Source organism: Eumetopias jubatus, unplaced genomic scaffold (genome assembly GCF_037043125.1).
Source record: "Eumetopias jubatus isolate StellerSeaLion01/CBP00866 unplaced genomic scaffold, mEumJub1_p1.0 scaffold_14, whole genome shotgun sequence".
NCBI classification, from domain to species: domain Eukaryota; kingdom Metazoa; phylum Chordata; class Mammalia; order Carnivora; family Otariidae; genus Eumetopias; species Eumetopias jubatus.
This window is the reverse complement of record NW_028274820.1, coordinates 67,164,658-67,186,419: the sequence shown is the minus strand read 5'-3', so window position 1 is coordinate 67,186,419 and position 21,762 is coordinate 67,164,658. Positions and strand designations below refer to the sequence as shown.

The following is a 21,762-nucleotide window of genomic DNA, read 5'->3' as shown; positions in this document are numbered from 1 at the left end:
CCTTCTAGTTTGGTCCAAATCAATTACTCAAGTTAACTTATTACCATTCCCAAATCTTTCTCAGCATGGCCATAATTATTTACACTTGTGTTGATGATATGGCTAAGATCCAATTCTCTTCTCAAATATTATACTGCACATTTAGACCAAAGCAATCAGCAAAGGTGCAGGCACTGAAAAAAAAAAAAATCCTACTCTGATTAAAATCTTTGGTTCTCTTTACAATTTGTAAAAATATTCTATTTGAGAAAGGGTATTGGACTTAAACAATGCCAAACAGTTCCTCCTACAATCTAAGATTTTCTGTAACCCCAAGCTGTGTATCAGAACATATAAATCATTCATCTTGGGCATATGCTGCTGCTAGATAAAGTAAACACTGATTCAAACCTTTTAGGGGAATATTGCCTCAGAAAAACACAGGTTTTCATTCAATGTACATTTATATCAAGGGCTAATTAAGACTAGAAGCTCTACGTATACTGACAGGCTAATTTAAGAGAGAAGAATTAGACTCAAATTTTAAGTGTTAACTGCCATAAGATGGTACGAATTAAGGAATTAAGTACTATTAAGACTTAAGGGAAAAATCATCAACATGTGAAAAGCAACTTCAGCTATTTATGTTTTGGAAAGGAAAAGTGACTAATTTCTAGGTAGAAAAAGTTGGGTGTATCTTTTGGGATTACAGATATGATGTCTTTCCATTTTCCTTTGGCAATTTTTACAGAGGCTAGCATGAAGAGACTGAGGAACTAAGACTGAGATTGCTGAGCAAGAAAGTCTATGGTAGCACTGTCCAACAGAACTTTCTGAGATGATGCAAATGTTCTGTATCTGCACTGTCCAATATAGTAAATGCTTGCCATGGTGGCTACTTAGCCCTTGAAATGTGACTACAGCAACAAAGGAGCTGAATTAACTATTTAATTTGAATCAACTTAAATTTAATTTAAATAGACACATGTGGCTGGTGACACTGAATTGGACAGTACAGGTCTATGGCAACCAAAAGTTATTTTGTTAAAAAAATAATATTAAAAAAAAAAAATCTTGGGTGCCTGGGTGGCTCAGTTGGTTAAGCAACTGCCTTCGGCTCAGGTCATGATCCCGGAGTCCTGGGATGGAGTCCCACATCAGGCTCCCGGCTCAGCAGGGAGCCTGCTTCTCCCCTCTCATGCTGTTTTTCTCTCCCTCTCTCTCAAATAAATAAATAAAATCTTTAAAAAAAAATAAAGATAAAATACTTTAAAAAAAAATCTTGTTAAAATTGAAAACACTGCCTGAGATTTGGACATGTATGTCCATGGAGGGGCTTCTAATCTTTTAGACAAATAAGAGGCAAAGGTCTTATCTTTTAGACCAAAGGTCTTTATACTGCTTTAATCCTAGTGTGAACCACCAGTGGAAATTCTGAACATCCCAAATATATTTATTCATATCTACCAAATATATACAATTGGAAATCTGTTAATAAATACTAACAGTATTAATTCTCTGTAGATTAAAAAAGTAAATATCAATAAATAGGGTTCTTAATATTTCCTGGACATTTTCAGTATCAATAATGGATGTGAATGCTTAGAAGATCACTGTTTCACACCACATAGCTAAGATAATACATCTAGTCTGATATGAGGTTACTCTCATAACATGAGAAAGCAAAATGAGGAAATAATCAGACTTACCAGTGTTAGATTTTCAAAACTTAAAAAAATTATGTTAAATAAAAAATTATTTAAGAAAATTTTAAAATTATATTATGTCATGTGACTTACAAAGTTTGTATTTTATATATATGGTTGTCCTCTAGTCAAAAGACAACTGAGTTGTCATTATATATCAATTAAAAAATGGTCAATCTCCAACATCTCAATATATTTTGAATTTGCTTCCATTTCCTTCATAAAAACAGCTTATTCATTTATGGTAACTGTCACTGAAGCAGAAATATCCAAAGTAATCATTCCATCCCTGTACCTAATAATTCTTTTAAATGACATAGCACTATATATTAGAAACTGATGCAAAATACAATTGTTCTACATGAATCATCTCCCAATTTTACTCCAAACCATTTCTGGTTCCCTTATTACTAAGCAAAGCCCATTTCTATCTTCAATAATAGGTTGTATACTAATCACACCATACCATCTTAAATTTTAAGATCCTTGTTTCCTTGTTTTTGTTTTTATCATCAGTTTAACAACGTAATTGTTTACGGACATAAAAAAAATTAAGATCTGTATTTTAAATACTTTAAAGAGTCTGTTTATAAAAGGACTTTTCTGGCCTATGAAATTCTATGTATCCATACATGGTCAAATAGAAAGAAGAAGGCAACATATGGAAGAGATCCAGAAAACTTAACTGTAAACCAGTGCCATTCACAGTATCTGACTGTATCCTGTCATCTGGTTTTGCAAGTATCCTCATGGGATCCATGGAAAACAAATTAGTTCAAGTCCAGGAATTTCAAACTTTTCTTAAGAAATCTATTCCAAATGGCCACTTTCCCATGCACTTTACTTAAGCAGGTCACATCAGCATATTTCATGGCATCACTCAAAGTTCTCTAAGATTAAATGCATAATTTAATACTGAAGGAATGAATCAAGGGTATTTTCAATTACGTGTTTCTCTCTGAAAAATAAAACTGAAGCCCATTATATTGTTTAATTAATTTACTGAGGCCTCTTTTGGACTCTTTTCCCAGAAATCCAAGACACTCTTTTTTCTAATGTTGTTCCGTTTTTCAATCTGAGAAAAAAATTAAGCCTTCGGTGTTTCCATAGCTTCTTTTCTTTCATTTTCAAAACACCGTTAAAAGTTTTATAACCTAATGGTTAAGAGCTACTTGTTAAGGTAAGTACAAAGTGTTACTTAATTAACTATATTAAATTTCAAGGAGAGGGTTAAGATTTTCTGTCAGGAGCTTACCCCTCTACCCAAACGTGTTCAGGAGGTGGCATTACAGCCAAAGCTCTGCAGGGACTTGGGACAACAGAGACTTAAACAGCCTGAGATATTCCACTTGGCTCAAAGACAAAAACTATCTATTTTGATTATTTAATGCCTGATAATTAAATAAGTTAGACAGATATTTAAGATAAATAAATATAAGATATATAATATCTATATTAAATACTTAAATACTTCATTATGTTCCACAAGAAACTAAGAAGCAATGACCAATAGTAGAATCGTTATGCCTAAAGATTATTGCCTTCTAATCAAGACCCTGACCTAGTTTATTAAGAAAGCTGATCCAGGGGAGCGCCTGGGTGGCTCAGTCGGTTAAGCGTCTGCCTTTGGCTCAGGTCATGATCCCGGGGTCCTGGGATCAAGCCCCGCATCAGGCTCCCTGCTCCGCGGGAAGACTGCTTCTCCCTCTCCCACTCCCCCTGGCTTGTGTTCCCTCTCTTGCTGTCTCTCTCTGTCAAATAAATAAAATCTTTATTAAAAAAAAAAGAAAGAAAGAAAGCTGATCCAGGGATGCCTGGGTGGCTCAGCCAGTTAAGCATCTGCCTTTGGCTCAGGTCATGATCCAAGGGTCCTGGGATGGAGTCCCAAATCGGGCTCCCTGCTCATCGGGAGCCTGCTTCTCCTTCTACCCCTCCCCCCCACAAATCATTACACCTCATTTCCCCTGACTCCTTACACTGAGATCTTAAGTTCCTTGTCCCTTCCATGTTCTATTAGCGACCCTCCTCCTAAACCCTTTATTTCTTTTTCCTTTCCAGCTCAGATATCTTTCTGTTCCACAAAATTCATGAACTTCAATTTGACAGGAATTTCCCTGCTATCCAATAATCCTTCTATGTGCTCGCTAGTCTCACGCCTCTCTCATTTCCCAGTATGGCTCTTTACCCTACTGTTTGTCACCATGCCTCATCTCTATATGAAGACAAGAGCATCCCCAATTTGTTTGAAGCAACAGTCTTTCCTTCTATTCAGTGGAATAGATCCCTTTCTTCCTAAGGATAATTTCTCAATCTATACCAGGAAACTGATTACTCCATATTAGAGTCATATTGACAACTGTTTAGACTACTTACCCTTTATTTTCAACCTCTCATCTCTTAGGGATTAACTCCCCACAGGATATAAACATTCTCAGGTCTTTTTTGGAAACAAAAACCAAACGACTCTCTCAGTACCCTACATTCAACCTCTAGGTATTCACTTTCTTCACCTCCTTCATAGGCATCCCATCATCAGTGCCTCATTTACTACTCACTTCTCAAACAAGTACCATCTTGCCCTCCATTCCTACTACTTCACTATAAGCTACCTTGCCAAGGTAATCTATAGCACTTCACAGCAGCATATTCTCACCAAATCATATTTGTTTGCTATATCCTTCTTGTGATTGGCTTAAGAACTTTGATTATGTCTATCATCACTTGTAGCCTCAAAACCTGGTATAAGATAAACATTCAAATGTCTGTTCTATGCATGGTTCAAAAAACAATCAATATTGGACCAATATCAACAAGAGAGTTTCCTAACTGGGGTTTATATAAACGTCTCAAGGAGTCTATAAAACATTACCTTAGGGATAGGATTCATTGCTTTCACCTTTTCTCACTTCCAAAATTTTTATACCCACTTAATCTGCAAAAGTGATTTGTAGGACTTCATAAACCAAGAAAAAAAGTTTTTTAAAGGGGACAATATAAGGTTGCCAACTAAGAACTTAAAAAAAATGAAACAAAACTAACACTCTTGGGATGCCTGGGTGACTCAGCTGGCTGAGTGTCTGACTCTTGATTTCAGCTCAGGTCATGATCTTGGGGTCCTGAGATCAAGCCCTGCACTGGGCTCTGCGCTCAGTGGGGCGTCTGCTGAAGATTTTTTTCTCTCCCTCTCCCTTTGTCCCTCCCCCGCTCTCACACACTCTCTCTCTCAAGTGAATAAATAAATCTTTAAAAAAAAATCTAACACTCTCATTTCACAAAAGAAATTGAAACGATTTAGTCTCAGAATAAAGGACAGTCTTTCCCTTGGAGATAGTTGGCAACCTTCCACAGACTTGAAATATGATTCAAAAATTTTCAAATGTAACATTATAAAATTTGCTACTATACATACAACACTGTATGTAATATTTTTCTTAAAACTTTGTTAATCTGAGGATCTATTTTTGAGAATGGAACATGAAGTAGAACAAGTATTCAATTCTTTCTATCACTTCATTTTCATCAGTCTATTAACAAAAAAATATATGAATAAAAACAGAAGTTACAGGTACTATTTCATTCAATGTGAAGTATTCTGAAAGAATGAAGGATAAACAGTACCCTCTCTAACTTCTTTCCAGGGAGACAGGATAAAACCAGTTTTTATCAGGCTAGAAACACTGCAGAGCAGTGGTTCTCAAAGTATAGTATTCCGACTGGCAGATGCACAGTCTAGGAACTTATTAGAAACATAAATTCTTTGGGCCCTGCCTCAAACCTATTAAATAGCAAACTCTGAGGGGAGAGGAACTCAGCAATCTGTTTTAGCAAGCCTTCCAAGTGACTGTGGTGTACACTCAAGTTTGAGAACCATCTATATAAAGAACTCTAGGACTACAGTGTTGGCTCACATTTGGAGCTGCAGCACTCAGTCCTGAGGCCCAAGACAGGACATTGGGAATTAATCACAAAGGACTTCTATTTAATACTGAAAATTCCATTCAAATCAGAACCACTGATATACAGGAAGCTCAGAACCATCTCTCTGTTCAGTGTAGACACCTTCCCTTTCCTTCCAAGACTGCAAATGTGAAGGAATTTCTTGTGATACCAGTCTCTCTCTCTCTTTTATTTTTAAAGATTTTATTTATTTATTTGGCAGAGAGACACAGCGAGAGAGGGAACACAAGCAGAAGGAGTGGAAGAGGGAGAAGCAGGCTCCCCGCACAGCAGGGAGCCCAATGCCGGCTCAATCCCAGGGCCCTGGGATCATGACCTGAGCCAAAGGCAGATGCTTAACGACTGAGCCTCCCAGGTGCCCCATGATACCAGTCTCTTATAAATAAATAATGCTCAGGGAGATTATGAGATCACGGTCTTTATTAAAATCTCACTCCCTACCTTGCTACATCACAGGATTTTTCTTTTTGTCTTTTTTTTCCCCCCCAACAGTTTGGAAGGGTTTCAGAAAGCCTTCAGGTCAGGGAAATTGCAGACACTTGCCTTTTGAAGCTCAGGATTTTATGTTTCTCCTGGTCTGATATGTCTGGGCTGAGATGTAATACTTCTGAGCACCTTCCACTGAAAGAATTTATGAGCTTCCAAGAGGAGATTATCTGCTAGATTACTGAGCTTAGTGAAAAGCCAGTCAACTGTAAAAGAAAACTACCTTCTATTTTCTAAATAAACGGAACGACTCAGAACATGTTATGTTCTCTCCTGGATAAATGAGGAAGAGAGTACACAGGATTCTTCAACTTGTTTCAAGTATATGAAGGAATACCTCCATGGTACAGTCAGGAAAGAGTACTTCTCTGCGATTCTAGTCAGAATCTATCCAGTTCTCAGATGTTATAGGTCTTACTTTTGGTAAAAAGAGGAGATTTAAGAGTGATACACAGGCCTTTGTCTTAAAAATCTTACTAGAGATACTCTGAAGCCCTAATTACTCCTTTGTTTTCAAAAAAAAGGGAGAGTTGGGAAGATATTCACAATTGAAGAGAACACTATTGAAATGTTAGCTTAAAAGAAGGTTGAGTTTAAACAGGATTATTTGGGAGACAAGCAAATGTAAAAACAATTCTAACAAACTGAGAGCCTCTCCCATTGTCTTTAACAGATGCTAGCCTGAGAGAAATTATCTTCAGTATCTGAAATGTAAGATGCAATTATCTAGATAAGGAACTCTTCCAAATCAAGGAGAAAAAGATAGGAAATATTAAGATGATCAAAACACTTCAATGAAATCTGAATAGTTAATGAGTATAAAAGACATGTTCAACCTCATAAGAAATCAAAGAAAATTAACTGAAACAATAAAATACCTTTATACTTAATGTACACAGACATACAACAGAAACGAGTGTCCAGGTCCACTAAAAGAATGTATAAAAATATTCATAGTGGTAAAAAAAAAAACGAAAACCCAAATGCTTATCTACAACAGAATATAATTTATGATATAATCATACGATGGAATATTATACAACAATGAAGAAGAACTACAGCTACACAGCACAAATACCACAGACATAATATGCAGTGAAAGAAATCAGACACAAAAAAGTATATATCTAAATGAAGTTCAAGAAAGGCAAAATTAATCTATAGAGACAGAAGTCAGAAAGCTATTTATATTTGGAGTTGGGTGTAATATTGACTGAGAGGAGGCACAAGGAAACCTTCCAGGGTGCTAGAAATGTACTACAGTATCTGAATCCGCGTGATAATTACCTGGATACACACACACACACACACATACACACACACACACACACACACAAGTTCATCAAGCTTTATGCTAAAATTTGTGCCCTTTTAGTATAAAACTACAAAATTATTTTAAAAATTTTGCTCAAGAAAAAAATAGAAAATTTTAAAAAAGCTGTCAAAGTTAAAACTTCAAAAAAATCTCATTTAAAATTATTTCACTTCTTCTAGTGATTTACAAAACTTCACAGACGAAGAAAGAAAGATTAACAAACCTTCAAAAATCATCAATTTTAAAATATCCCAACTAAACGCGAAGTCTTACATATTTTTAAAACTGTTCAGTCATTCAACAAATACTGGATGCTAATATGTAACAGATGCACTTCTAAGAACTGAGTTTAAGCAGTGAATAAAATGAAGTTCCTGCCTTCACAGAGCTTACAAATTTAGAGCCAGGGTAGGGACTGGAAGGAGTTTATAAGGTGGCCAGGCAAGGCCTCACTGAGAGATTAACTTTTAAGCAGAGAACTGATGAAAATTAGGGAGCAAGCCATGAGGAAATCTCAGGGAAGAACATTGCAGGTAGAAAAACAAGAAGTGGAAAGAACCTGAAGTAGCTTTGGCCTGTTCAAAGAACAGCAAGGATGTTGGTTTAGTCAGAGGAGAATAAGCCAAAATCAGAAAAGTGTAGGAAACAGGTTATAGAGAGGGATGGGGTCTCCTAGATATTATAAGGGTCTCCTAGATATTATAAGGACTTTGGCCTTCCTCTGTAAAAGAAGACTCTGATTGCTTTGTTAAAAAGATTGGGATGGTGGCCAAGAATCATGTCAGAGAGGCGAATTAGGAGGTTATTGTAATAATCTAGGCAGAGAGATGATGGAGCCCTGGATATGAGCAGTACAAGAAAGTAGGATTCTGGATATATTGTGAAAGTAGAGGTAACAGGATTTGTTGATGGACTGCCTGTGGATTTAGAGAGAAAAAGGGAGTTAAGGATGGCTCCAAGTTTTTTGGTTTGAGCAACTGGTTTAGGGTAGACAGTACCATATAGTCTATCAGTATTTTTAATAAATTTGTTTGGCAAATTTATTTTTGGCATAAGGACTTCTAGGGGACAGATTTTTGTTGAACTGACCTAGAACCAATTCTTAATATGAATCTTATTGCTCATAAATACTTTTTATCTTTGGTATTTATATTTTCTTTTCTGAAAGGCATTTAAAAAATTATAAAAGTATGTTCACTGTATAAAATTGAGAAGATAAAAGGAAAAAGATTCAGTCTCATAATATGGAGAATCACTGATGATAATATGATAAAGAATCCTATTTAATATCCTTTTTACAATATGTGGACCATGACAGAATACACACAGTTGTAATTACATTACAAGCAATCTCTCATTATTTAAGCAAATACTTTGCTACAGAGTATGACAGGTTAGATTTTTATATGTTGAATTCCTAAAATTGCAAGTGCTGATACTTTCATGTGTTCAGGCACTGATAAAAATCACTGCATGGATGAATTAAGAAAGCTAGAATACTGTTCGTCTTTATTAAGCAAAGTAAAATAAAACATGGTAAGGTACAAAATTTTCATGAGTTAATTTGCTTCCTTCCATCAACCACCCAGCAGTAGTTTATTGGAATTTCAAGCTTAATATTTAAAGGGAAGTCCTTACCCTTGAGTCCAGACTGCAAATTCAAACCTAACAAGCAACAGCAAACACCATGTATGTACTATTTGAGATTTAGAAAGTAAAACAAAAAAAAATCCCTTCCTGTAAGTATCCCTTACTAGTCCGCATCAGCTGAATCAGCCCCTTATTGCTTATAGAGGCATTTTTTGTTATATTTTAACTATTTTCACATATTAATTATGATGAAGAGATGACTTCACTGACCAAATCATTTTGTCCTCATTTTGTCTAAATGGCCTAAGTGGGAAACTATCTCCCTTTGTAAGATTTTTAAACGAAAAGGTTAAAAAAAAAAAAAAAGAAAACCAAAAACCTGTTGGATGAAACATTATTAAAAAGGGATATGTAGTAAAGGAAAGCTAATCCACCTATTAAGAACTGGTTAACCTATGAAACTAGCTTATATTAAATATCAACAGTATAGAGACAGCATAATTTAATAGAATATACACTAAACCAGACCACTTAGATTTGTATCCAGTTCTGTCACTCTAACTACGTGATTTCAGGGATATGACCATGTCTGTACCTCAATTTCCACATATGTAAAATGGCGGTAATAGTACCACTTACCTCATAAAGTTGTTCTAAGAATTAAATAAGTTAATGCATGTAAACTGATTGGAATAGTACCTAGAAGATGCTAATGACTTACTAATGCAAGCCTGGAGTTACACTATATGCCAGAACTACAAAGAGGACTCAGAAAATTTTCTCACCAGCAGTAATTACCAAGAACACTACTGGCAGGCACATGACCATTAAGATCTAACATATTTTAGACTATTCTTTTTTTTTTTTTTTTTTTTAGATTTTATTTATTTATTTAAGAGAGAGAGCATGAGTAGGGTAAAGGGCAGAGGGAGAAGCAGACTCCCCACTGAGCAGGGTGCCCGACACGGGGCTCAATTCTGGGACTCCAGGATAGTGACCTGACCCATAGGCAGATGCTTAAGCAACTGAGTCACCCAGGTGCCCCTAGACTAAATATTCTTGAACTTGGGAATCTATACTGTGGGATTTCTTTAACATTTCTACATACAAAGTTTACTTATCTTGAATTTAAATACCTAAATTAAAAAATTAAAAGTTCCTCTTCTTGCTTAGGGTTAAACTATCCAACACTGATCACCAAATAAATAAGCAATGTAGTGTCAAGGTTTTAGAATACATTTTTGCAAGTAATCTGAAATTTCAAGCTCTATGAAGGATACAAAAAAACTCCTAAAACAGAGAAAAACTTTAAAAAAAAATATTCACTTGACAAAATTACTTCTTTAAGAATCTAATTACTAAACTGCACCTTGCAGTTTGATATGAGTTTCTGCCCAGAATTTCCAGACTTTCCTTCCACCTTGTACACTAGAATAATTACTACCAATCCTTCAAATCCACCTCCAGCCTGAATAAAGCCTGCTCCAGCGAGAACTATTCACTCCCTTCCTCTCTGCTTATGTGCTACGTATTACTATCGCACCAATCCACTAACAATTTTTGCAATTAATAGTTTAGAGGAGTGCTGTTTAACAAAAATGTAATGTGAGCCACATAATTTAAAACTTTTCAGTAGCCACTTTAAAAAGTAATAAAAGGTGAAATTAATGTATTTAATACAATATAACCAAAATATTATCACTGCAAAGTATAATCAATATAAAAAATTAGTAATAAGATCTTTTATATTTTTTTACATACTAAATTGTCAAAATCTGGGATGTATTTTATATTTGCATAACATCTCCATTTGGACTACCCACATTTTAAGAGTTTAACAGACACATGTGGCTACTGGCTACTGTACTGAACACTGCAGATCTGGAGCCTAGAGCATTCTGTCATATGAAGTGTGGTCTATGGGTCAGCAGCATCAGCATCACCTAAAATTTTTCAGAAATGCAGAATCTCAGCCCATCTCAGATTAAACTAAGTAAAACAGGAACTAAATTTAACAAGCTGATCTGAACACACATTAAAGACTGAGAAGTACTAAATTAGACTACACATAGCCTGGGAGCCTTAATGAATTCCAACTGCCGTTCATCTATCATATGGGACTATGCCACTGAGTAATATAGAACACGGTATTTAAATTAATTAATAAATTAAATTAATGACTTTTCTGCAAATCATGTTTTCTCTACACTGTCCATTAGCACATTCTCCAACAGTGGAAATATATCTGTACTACGCAAATTGGCCACATATGACTATTGAGCACTTGAAATGTGACTGGTGTAACTGAGAAACTAAATTTTAGATTTTATTTGCTTTTAACTTATTCAAACTTAATAGCTAAGTATGGCAAGACCATGTTGGACAGTATAACTCTAGGGATATTATTTATTACATCACAGTATAATCTCTAGGAGGGTCCTAGGGACAAATTTAGAAGGTTCTAGTCAAGATAATTCCTCTAATTACCTGTGCTCACCCTCTCTCTTTTTAATCATCAATCAGGTTTACCACTTTACATCGGATGAGGCCAAATATAAAACCTGTCTCCAGGGAAGCATAATAAAAGTATTAGCATATGTTTTGTGTTAACATTACCCCAGCTTATCATCAATTAACAATACTAATGTACATACCTGTACAGTCTTTTTTATTCTATGGGATGGACCTGGATACTCTGGAGAATACAAATCTGTGAGGAATAATGAGTTGATTAATGTTGACTTCCCGAGTCCAGATTCACCTAAAAGAAATGGGGGAGGAAAAATGTGTTAAACTCGGCCACTTCATCAATCTTAAATATTCAACCAATACCATAATCAAACTTGCTTTATACAAGTAATTCTTCATGGAACAAAGAAGTGACATTAGAAAACATACTATATAAAGACTCCCTATTAGAATAAGTTCTTTGTCCTCATTTTCTTATAAAGATAAAAGTATTGTATCTAAAATCTAATACAACAGTCTCCATTTTTAACAGTAATGTATTCCTAGAGACCAAAGTTAGTTATGAAAGAAACACCCAAGTTTGGATTATATATTGCTACTTCAGTGAAATAAAACATAAAAGTTAGGTGTAAACACTTATTATAGTCAATAATTAACGAACGACCAAAAAAAAGAAATCATGCAACTATAAAAAGCAGAAATCTGCTGATAAAAGAAGAAAAATTAATCACAATGCATCTCAGTATAAAAGTGAACCAGAAAAAAAGTACTTCCGATTTATTCATCCATGTACCAATCAGCTTAAGTATAAAGGGTACCTTTCCATAAACCAAATTCCAAAAACATCAGAGGTAATTACTTTTTATGGTGCTTCTGATTAAGGTAAGAGGTAGGAATGGAAGAAGGTAGAACACAATTTCCACTAAGATGAACATACTCTTCTTTAACCCTATATGTCAAGTTTACTATAACATACCAAATATATAATTTTTACCAAAATATAAATAGCTTCAAGATATAAAATAAAGCTAAATAAATTAAAAATCTTAACTGTAATTATCAATTAATATAGCACAGGATTAAAGAATCTAGTTATTATTAATAGTTCAGTTGGTTTAATAGGTACCTCTAGCCTAAATAACTGATGTCACAGTATTAACATTACCATTTCTGTCTAGGTTGAGTTCTTTCTCTTTATACTGGCTCTCAAGAAAGTTAAGATCCATACTAGGTTGTCATGGCTTACCCCTTTGAATGAGGGGATGTCACTTTTTTCTAGATGAAAAAATTCTAGAAATTTCTAGGACAAAGGAAAATAAATTATAGGTTCTTCATACCTACTTCTTTCTTAACTCTTATGTACTGAATAAAGGAGTAAAGACTGGAATAAAACCCAAGCCTGTGGGGATAATCAGAAATACCTAGGCCTTGCAGACACTGCTGCCCTAGAGCCACCCTGCTATCTAGCCACGGTCAACCCTACCATGTTCTTCGACACTGCTGTGGGGTGCATCTCTTCCAGGCTGTTTGCAGACAAAGTTCTAAAAGACAGCAGAGAACTTTCATGGCCTGAGCACTGGGAAGAAAGGATTTGGTTCTAAAGGTCCCTGCTTTCACAGGATTATTTCAGGATTTATGTGCCAGGGTGGTGACTTCACATGCCATATGGCACTGGCAGGAAGTCCATCTACGGGCAGAAATCTGATGATGAGCATTTCATCCTGAAGCACAAGGGTCTGGCGTCTTGTCCATGGCAAATGCTGGAACCAACACAAATGCTTCCCAGTTTTCATCCACACTGCCAACACTGAGTGGCTCAATAGCAAGCATGTGGTCTTTGGCCAGGTGAAAGAGGGCATGAATACTATGGAAGCCATGGAGTGCTTTGTATCCAGGAATGGCAAGACCAGCGAGATCACCATTGCTGACTGTGGACAAATCTAATAAATTTGACTTGTGTTTTATTTAAAAAAAAAGAGAGAGAGAGAAGAAAAAGATTTACAATATTTTCATTTAGAAGCATAAATGAAAAATTTGAGTATCTGTAAAAATATTTTGGGATGTCAAATGTAAAAGTACACTAAATTTAAAAATTAACACTGTACTGACTGAAAGTATGTTTACAGACCTTATTTTATTTAACTTTTTTTTTTTTGTGGTACAGGATAGAAGAACAAGAGAAAGCAGCACAAAATGAAAGGTATGACAAAGGGGAAAAAAGCCTGAAAGGCAACACAACAAAATGTTAATAGTGGTTACTACAGAGTAGAATTGTAGGTAAGATTTTTTTTCTTAGCTTTCTACATTTATGTGTGCTCTAAATTTCCTTCACTAACTTTATTTTATTTTTATAATTTAAAAAGCATTCTTGAGTGACATCAGCAAAATGACTAAGAAGTTCCAAGCCCTCAGAGAAACATCAAAAACGACTAGAAACTGGCTGAATTAACCTTACAGGAGCTCTGGAAAAAGTCAAAGATTTACAGCACCAAACAAATGCCCAGTCAAGAAAATGCCGTGAACAATAAAGTTCAGGTCATTTTCATTCGTTCATTCGTTCTTGCCCTATTCTCTATATGGTATGTCTGGGATTCAAGGAGACAGCAACCCAGCTCCACATTCTTCCCTCAAACCAGACGGAACAGGGCTGACTTTACTTAAAACATTCTAAGTTCTCTAGGATCTACCAGAAGGACTGGTCTGTCTTGTCTAACTGGGATTTTTTTTTTTAAAGACTTTATTTATTTGACAGGAGAAACACAGTGAGAGAGGGAACACAAGCAGGGAGAGTGGGAGAGGGAGAAGCCGGCTTCCTGCAGAGCAGAGAGCCCAATGTGGGGCTTGATCCCAGGACCCTGGGACCACGACCTGAGCCGAAGGCAGACGGCTTAACGACTGAGCCACCCAGGCGCCCCTTGTCTAACTGGGATTTTAGGTGGAAGAAGCACTGAATACAAATGGTGAAAGCTGAAGGGGGACTAGAAACCCACAGGTGCCTGGAGAAGAAAATTATGAGTGGATAGATATACAGTAGACACCTGAGGCCCTAAGGAGAAGCTAGAGTGAGACCCTTTGGAGAATTAAGACATTCAAAAGCAGCCATGTACACAGGGGGAAATGAGAAATTCACACACAGACCCAAGCCAAACTTTCATTGCAGGCTGATCTCTAGGCTCAGAACATACCCAGCTAATCGTCAGATGACTGTTTTTCCAAATGCACATTTTTCAACAAAAAAATCACAAAGCATGCAAAGAAACAGAAAAACAAAGCCCACAGAAAGGAACAAAACAAATTCCCAGAAACCATCCCTGAAGCAGTACAAATATTGGATTTACCTAGATGAGGACTTTAAAATACCTGTCTTAAATATATTCAAAGAGCTAAAGGAAAAAAAGGGCAAAGAAGTACTGGAAATCAGGAAAACAATGTAACACAACAAGAATATCAAGAAATTATAAAAAGGAATGAAACAAAATTCTGGAGATGAAAAATACAATTGAATTGAGAAATTTGCCAAAGAGGTTCAACAGCAGAACTGAGCAGGCTGAAGAAAGAATCTGCAAACTTGAGGACAGGACCTTTAAAATTATTGATTCTATGGATCAGAAAGAAAAAAGAATGAAGAAAAGTAAACATAGCCTAAGAGATTTGTGGGACACCAGCAACTGGACCAATATATACATTATGGGAGTTTCAGAAAAAGAAGAATGAGAAATGATCAGAGGGATTAAAGAGAAAAAAATTTTTCCAAATTTGATGAAAAGACATAAAACTAAAATCCAAGAATCTCAACAAACTCCTAACAGGATAAACCCATGGTGACCCACACCAAGACACAAACTGAAGACAGACAAAGAAAAGAGAGAATTCTAAGTAGCAAGAGAGAAGCAACATAACACATAGAAGGAACCCTGAATAAGATTTCAACCAATTTCTCAGTAGAAAACTTGGAGGCCTGATGGCAGTGTGATGATACAACTGTTAAATGAGAATTCTGTATCTGGCAAAACTGTGCTTAGAAACTGAAGTAGAAATTAAAATATTCCCAGATAAACAAAAACTAAGGAGATTCATTATCACTACACATGCTCTATAAGAAATGCTGAAGGGATTACTTCAGGTAGAAAGGAAAGGACCCTAGACAATAACTCAAAGCCATGTGAAAATATAAAGATCTCCAGTAAAGGTAAATACATGAACATATATACAAACCGATATTATTTTAATTTTGGTTTGTTAACTCCATTTTATATTTTCTGTAAGATTTAAAAGACAAATGAATAACAAATAGTTATAAATCTGTTAATGAGTACAAAATGTTTAAAGTTTGTGACATCAATAATAAAAAGTGGGGGAGGGGTATCTATGAATAGTTTATGTATGCAATTAAAGTTAGGTCAGTATAAATTCAAATCAGATTACTATAACTTAGGATGTTATATGTAATCTCTATAACCACAAAGAAAATATCTAAATAATATACAAAAAAAAGGAAAGGAGAAAGGGAATCAAAATGTGACACTACAAAAAATCAACTGAACACAAAAGAAGGTAGTAAAGGAGGAAATGGATATACAAAAGCTTAAGACATACAGAAAATAATAAAATGACTAAAGTAAGTTCTTCATTATCAGTAACTACATGTAGGTAGATTAAACTCCCCAAAGGCAGACTGAGAGAACTACTAAAAAAAACATGATCAAACTGTACACTACCTAGAAGACACACACAGAGGTTGAAAGTAAAAGGATAAAAAATATTTTCCGTGCAAGTAGTAACCAAAAAAAGGTGAGGTGGCTATACTATTATCAAACAAAACAGACTTAAGTCAAAAACTGCTACAAAAAAAGATATTCTATATTGATAAAAAGGTATTCATGAAGTAGACATTAGAATTATATACACATATACACCAAACACCAAAGCTCCAAAATATATGAAGCAAACTGACAGAATTGAGGGGGAAAACAGATGGTTTACAATAATAGTTGGAGACTTCAATACTCCACTTTCAACAATGGATAGAAGAACCAGACAGAAGATAAACAAGAGAACTTGAACAACACTATAAAACAGACAAAACACTACATCCAACATCAGAACACATTTTTCTCAAGTGCACATGAAGCACGTTCTAAAACTGACCATAAAACAAACAAGTCATCATCAAAAACCTCCTAAAAAAGAAAAGTCCTTAGACCAGATGGCATTATCAGTGAACCATACCATACATTTATATCATAATTAACACCAATCTTCCTTAAACTCTTCTAAGAAACTGGAGAACATTTATGAACTCATTCTATTAGGTCAGCATTACCCTGATACCAAAGCCAGACAAAAACAAAAGAAAATTATTATCTAACGTCCCTGATGAATACTGATGCAAATATCCTCAAAAAGTATTAACAAACATAATTCGGGCACCTGGGTGGCTCAGTCGGTTAAGCGTCTGCCTTCAGCTCAGGTCATGATCCCAGGGTTCTGGGATTGAGCCCCATGTTGGGCTCCCTGCTCAGCGGGAAGCCTCTGCCTTTGCCTGCCACTCCCCCTGCTTGTGCTCTTCCCCCTCCACTGTCAAATAAAAAATAAAATCTTTAAAAAATAAAACCAAACATAATTCAACAGCAAACATTATTAGAAGAATTATACACCATGACAAAGTGGGACTTATTCCTGGAATGCAAGTATAGTTCAACATTCAAAAATCAATATAATATACCACATTAATCTAATGAAGGGGAAAAAAAAAACACATGATCGTCTCAAGTGATGCAGAAATGCCTTTGACAAAATTCAACACCCTATCATAATAAAAAAAAATTCTATAAACTACAGTAAGAAGGAAACTACCTCACTATAATAAGGACCATATATAAAAAAACCACAGCTAACACCATAGTCAATAGTAAAAGACTGAAGGCTTTTCCTCTAAGATCAGGAACAAGACAAAGATGTCCATCTTCAACTCTTCCATTCAACACATTAGTCAGAGCAATTTGGCAAGGAAAAGAAATACAAAACACCCAAACTGGAAAGGAAGAAGTAAAACTATCTCTGTTCACAGATGATACAATCTTTTAGGTAGATAACCCTAAAGATTCCACAAAAATACTGTTAGAACTAATAAATGAACTGAGCAAAGTTGCAGGATACAAAATCAATACACAAAAACCATTTGCATTTCTATACATAAATAATAAACAATACCAAAAGGAAATTAAGAAGACAATTCTATTTACAACAGTATGAAAAACAATAAAGTACTTATTAATAAACCTAACCAAGGAGGCTAATGACTTGTACACTGAAACTATAAAACATCACTCAAGAAATTTTCAAAGACCCAAATAAATGGAAACACAACCAGTTTTCATGGGGTAGAAGGCTTAATACTGCTATAATGTCAATACTACCTAAAGCGATCTACAGATTCAACTCACTCCTTACAAAATCCCCAAAACTTTTTTTTTTTTGGCAGTAATAGAAAAAAAACCATCCTAAAGATCATATAGAACCTTAAGGGACCCCAAATAGCCAAAACAATCTTGAAAAAGAAAGTCGGAGAACTCACTTCCTGATTTCAAAACTTACTAAAAAGATACAAAACAGTGTGGTGGTAGTATACAGACAGACATATAAAACAGTGAAATAGAATAGTCCAGAAATAAAACCTTTATATAAATGCTAAAATGATTTTTGACAAGGGTGCCAAAACCATTCAGTGGGGAGAGGACAGTCTTTGCAAGAAGTGATGGTGGTAAAAGTGAATATCCACATGCAGAAGAATCAAGTCGGATCCATCCCTTACATCATAACAAAATTTAACTCAAACTGGATCAGAGGTAAAACTCTTAAAATTCTGAAAACACAGGGGGAAAGCTTTATGACACTGGATTTGGCAATGATTTCTTGAACCTTTCCTTGAATCATGATGGCAGCAAAAGGAAATTAAACAAATGGACCATCAAAATTAAAACCTCTGTGCATCAAAGGGCACTATCAGACACACCACAGGAGGTATCTGCGTATCATAAACATAAGGGATTAATATTCACAGTATGTAAAAGAGTGCTACAATTCAAAAACAAAAAAAACAAACAACCCAATTTAAATATGGGCAGAGGTCTCGACTAGACATTTCTTCAAAGACAACACACAAATAGCTAATAAACACATTAAAAGATGCTCAAAAGGCTGGGTGGCTCAGTTGGTTAAGTGTCTGCCTTTGGCTCAGGTCATGATCTCAGGGTCCTGGGATCGAGCCCCACATTGGGCTCCCTGCTCAATGGGGAGTCTCCTTCTCCCTCTCCCACTGCCCCTCCCCCTTGCTCATTCTCTGTCAAATAAATAAAATCTTAAAAAAAAAAAAAAAGATGCTCAGCATCACTAGTCATCAGGAAAATGCAAATCAAAACCACAATGATATCACTTCAAATCCATTAGTATGGCTATTAGCAAAAAAAAGAACAACCAAAACAAAAAAACAAAAAAAAAAGAAAGAAAAAAAATACTGGTGAGGATGTACAAATTGAAACCCAAAGGCATTCTGGTGGGAATGTTAAATGGCACAGCCAATGTGGAAAATGGTATGACAACCGCTCAATATTTAAACATAGGATTACCATATGATCCAACAATTCTATTTCTGGCATATATCCAGAAGAACTGAAAGCAGAGAACTGAACAGACATTTGCATACCAATGTGTAAGGTGTAAACAACCCACGTGACCATCAACAGACAAGTAGATAAACATCATATATACATACACTGAAATATTACTCGCCCTTAAAAAAGAAATTCTGATATATACTACAACATGGATGAACCCTGAACACATCACAGTAAGTGAAATTAAAGAGACACAGTAGGATAACTATTGTATGACTCCACTTATATGAGGTACCTAGAAGAGTCAAATTCATAGAAACAAAGTAGAATAGTGGTTACCAGGGACTAGGGAGAATGGAGAGTTATTTAAAGGGTGTGGAGTTTCAGTTTGGGCTGATGAAAAAGCGCTAGAGATCAATAGTGGTGACAGCTGCACAACAGTGTGGAAGAACTTAATGCCACTAACAGTAACGAGAATGGGATAAATGGCATGAGTTAATTGCTGAAGCTCTACTTCCATGTTTGAAGTTTTTAATATCAAAAGTAATACATATGTTTATATCTATTTTTTTAACTATTTTATAGTTCAACTATTAAATTTTATAAGCCCTGATGTTTGTATAATTGAATAATAGAAGTAAAGGTAATTTTTCCTTAAATATCTTCCAAATAATTCCTTCAATTCTCAAAATAATCTGTTATCAGTTCAATGTGTATATTTCCATGCTTTCTCTTTTACATATAAAAATATAAATATATATATGAAGGGATTAAATATACACACAGAAATAAAAATTGACTCATTACATGCATTTTATACTGTAACTTCTTTTTTTCAAAAGGTAACATATCATGGCCATCCTTTTCAATCAAAACACACTGAGCTACTTTATTCTTAATAGGTATCGAATACTCTACCCTATAGACATAATTTATTCATCCCTTCCTTTTAATGCACATACATTTTCTATTTTTTGTTCCTACAAATGATGCTATAAAAAAAACCAAGGATGTATATATCTTTATGTACTCTTAACTTAGTACAAATATTGTATCTTTGTATACTGTTATTTCCATTTGCCACATTAAACTCTCAGAAATTAGATTCTGGATTCAAAGAATATGTATACTTTCAATTTTGATAAACAGATACTTTCTCCAAAAAGTTATAGCAATTAACTCAGAAGAAAAATGTATATATGACAAACTCATATATGAAATTCATGAAGAATTGCAGGATACTGAATATGAGATCCTTTGGGTACACTGAATTTAAATTATGAACACAGAGGGGGAAAATTACAGAGGATTGAAAAAATTTTTTTGGAGAAATGAGTGGAGATGTGGGACATGTTTTGGAAAAAGAGAAAGAATGTAGGATAAACATAAAGAAGAATAGCAAGGCTCCAAGGATTCTGGCAATATTGTGTCCAGCACCCAGGAGTCTAAAAATTTTTGAAAGCCTAAGAAAGCTTAAGAATGAGTCCTCTGACCCTCAGAGAAAAAAAGGGGTATGTTTTTCCTGAATGTGTAGTAAATGAGTTAACATCCCAATTTCCCCCTACTCAGTTTACATTACCTTTCCTTAGGACAGACTTTGTCACTGTACCTGCCAAACAATCTTTTGAGATAGTTACTTACCATTGAGGAAAAAGACCTCAGGGATGTTAAATGATCATACTGAAAACTGAAAACAGTATCAAATCTTTTTTTTTTATGATTTTATTTATTTATTTATTTATTTGAGAGCGCGCTCAAGAGCGTGAGAGAGTGCAGCAAAGGGAGAGGGAGAAGCAGACTCCCTGCTGAGCAGTGAACTAGGGCCCAGGACCCAGAGATCATGACCGGAGCCAAAGATAGATGCTTAACCGTCCAGGTGCCCCCAACAGTGTCAAATTCTGACTATAAAATATCCTCAGAAAGCAATGTGAAATATTACATGCTGCTTTGCATGAAATAGAATTCTGTAAATACTTATTAATGATCTACTATGTACCAGGCACAAGGGATTAAAAGGGCAAAATAAGACAGAACTCCAATTCTCACTGAACTTACAGACTAGTACGGGAGAGAAACAAGTAAGTAGATGCTATGAGCTCTATATTTAGCTATATTTAAAATGGTAGAAAACACAGAAGACTTTTAAATCAGATGGGAGTTAAAGGTTTCCAGAAAGAGGTGACAACAAAGCTAGGCCTTGAAGGATAAATAAAAACGAGCAAAATATAGGTACAGAAAAGGAAGAACTCACAGACAGAAAACAGAAGTCTGAATCAATGTAATTTATTTGGATAAAATACTATGTCTGGGTTTCAGCCTCACAGCTACTAAATCAGTCTCCAGGGCCAAGGCTTGGGAACCACAAGTGATTCTGCTCTGCAGCCAATGGTAGAGAACCAATGGCCGGCATACTAAGAGAGGAAGGCTTTAAAAAAAAAAAAAAAAAAAAAAAAGAATTTGAAATATATTTAGGGGTTAACTGGGAGGGGAAGGGAAAAGTGAGATGGAAAACTCTTTAAGATAACTTAAAGAATTTGGTTTGGACAACTAACAGAAGCAATATTATAGTGGTTATTAACACAGCATTTAACTTTAGGCTTTCTGGATGAGAATCTTACCTTTATAGCATGATTACAGCAAGCAA

General features: G+C 35.2%; 1 protein-coding gene across 1 annotated transcript in view; it reads right to left on the bottom strand.

Moving 5' to 3' along the window:
* The window catches only part of SEPTIN7 (septin 7), a 76,994-nt gene that overhangs the window by 32,920 nt on the left and 22,312 nt on the right, over positions 1-21,762 (bottom strand). The window contains exon 2 of the mRNA XM_028093874.2: positions 11,688-11,794. Within this exon, the coding sequence (XP_027949675.2) occupies positions 11,688-11,794 (107 nt within the window). The remainder of the gene's footprint in view (positions 1-11,687; positions 11,795-21,762) is intronic.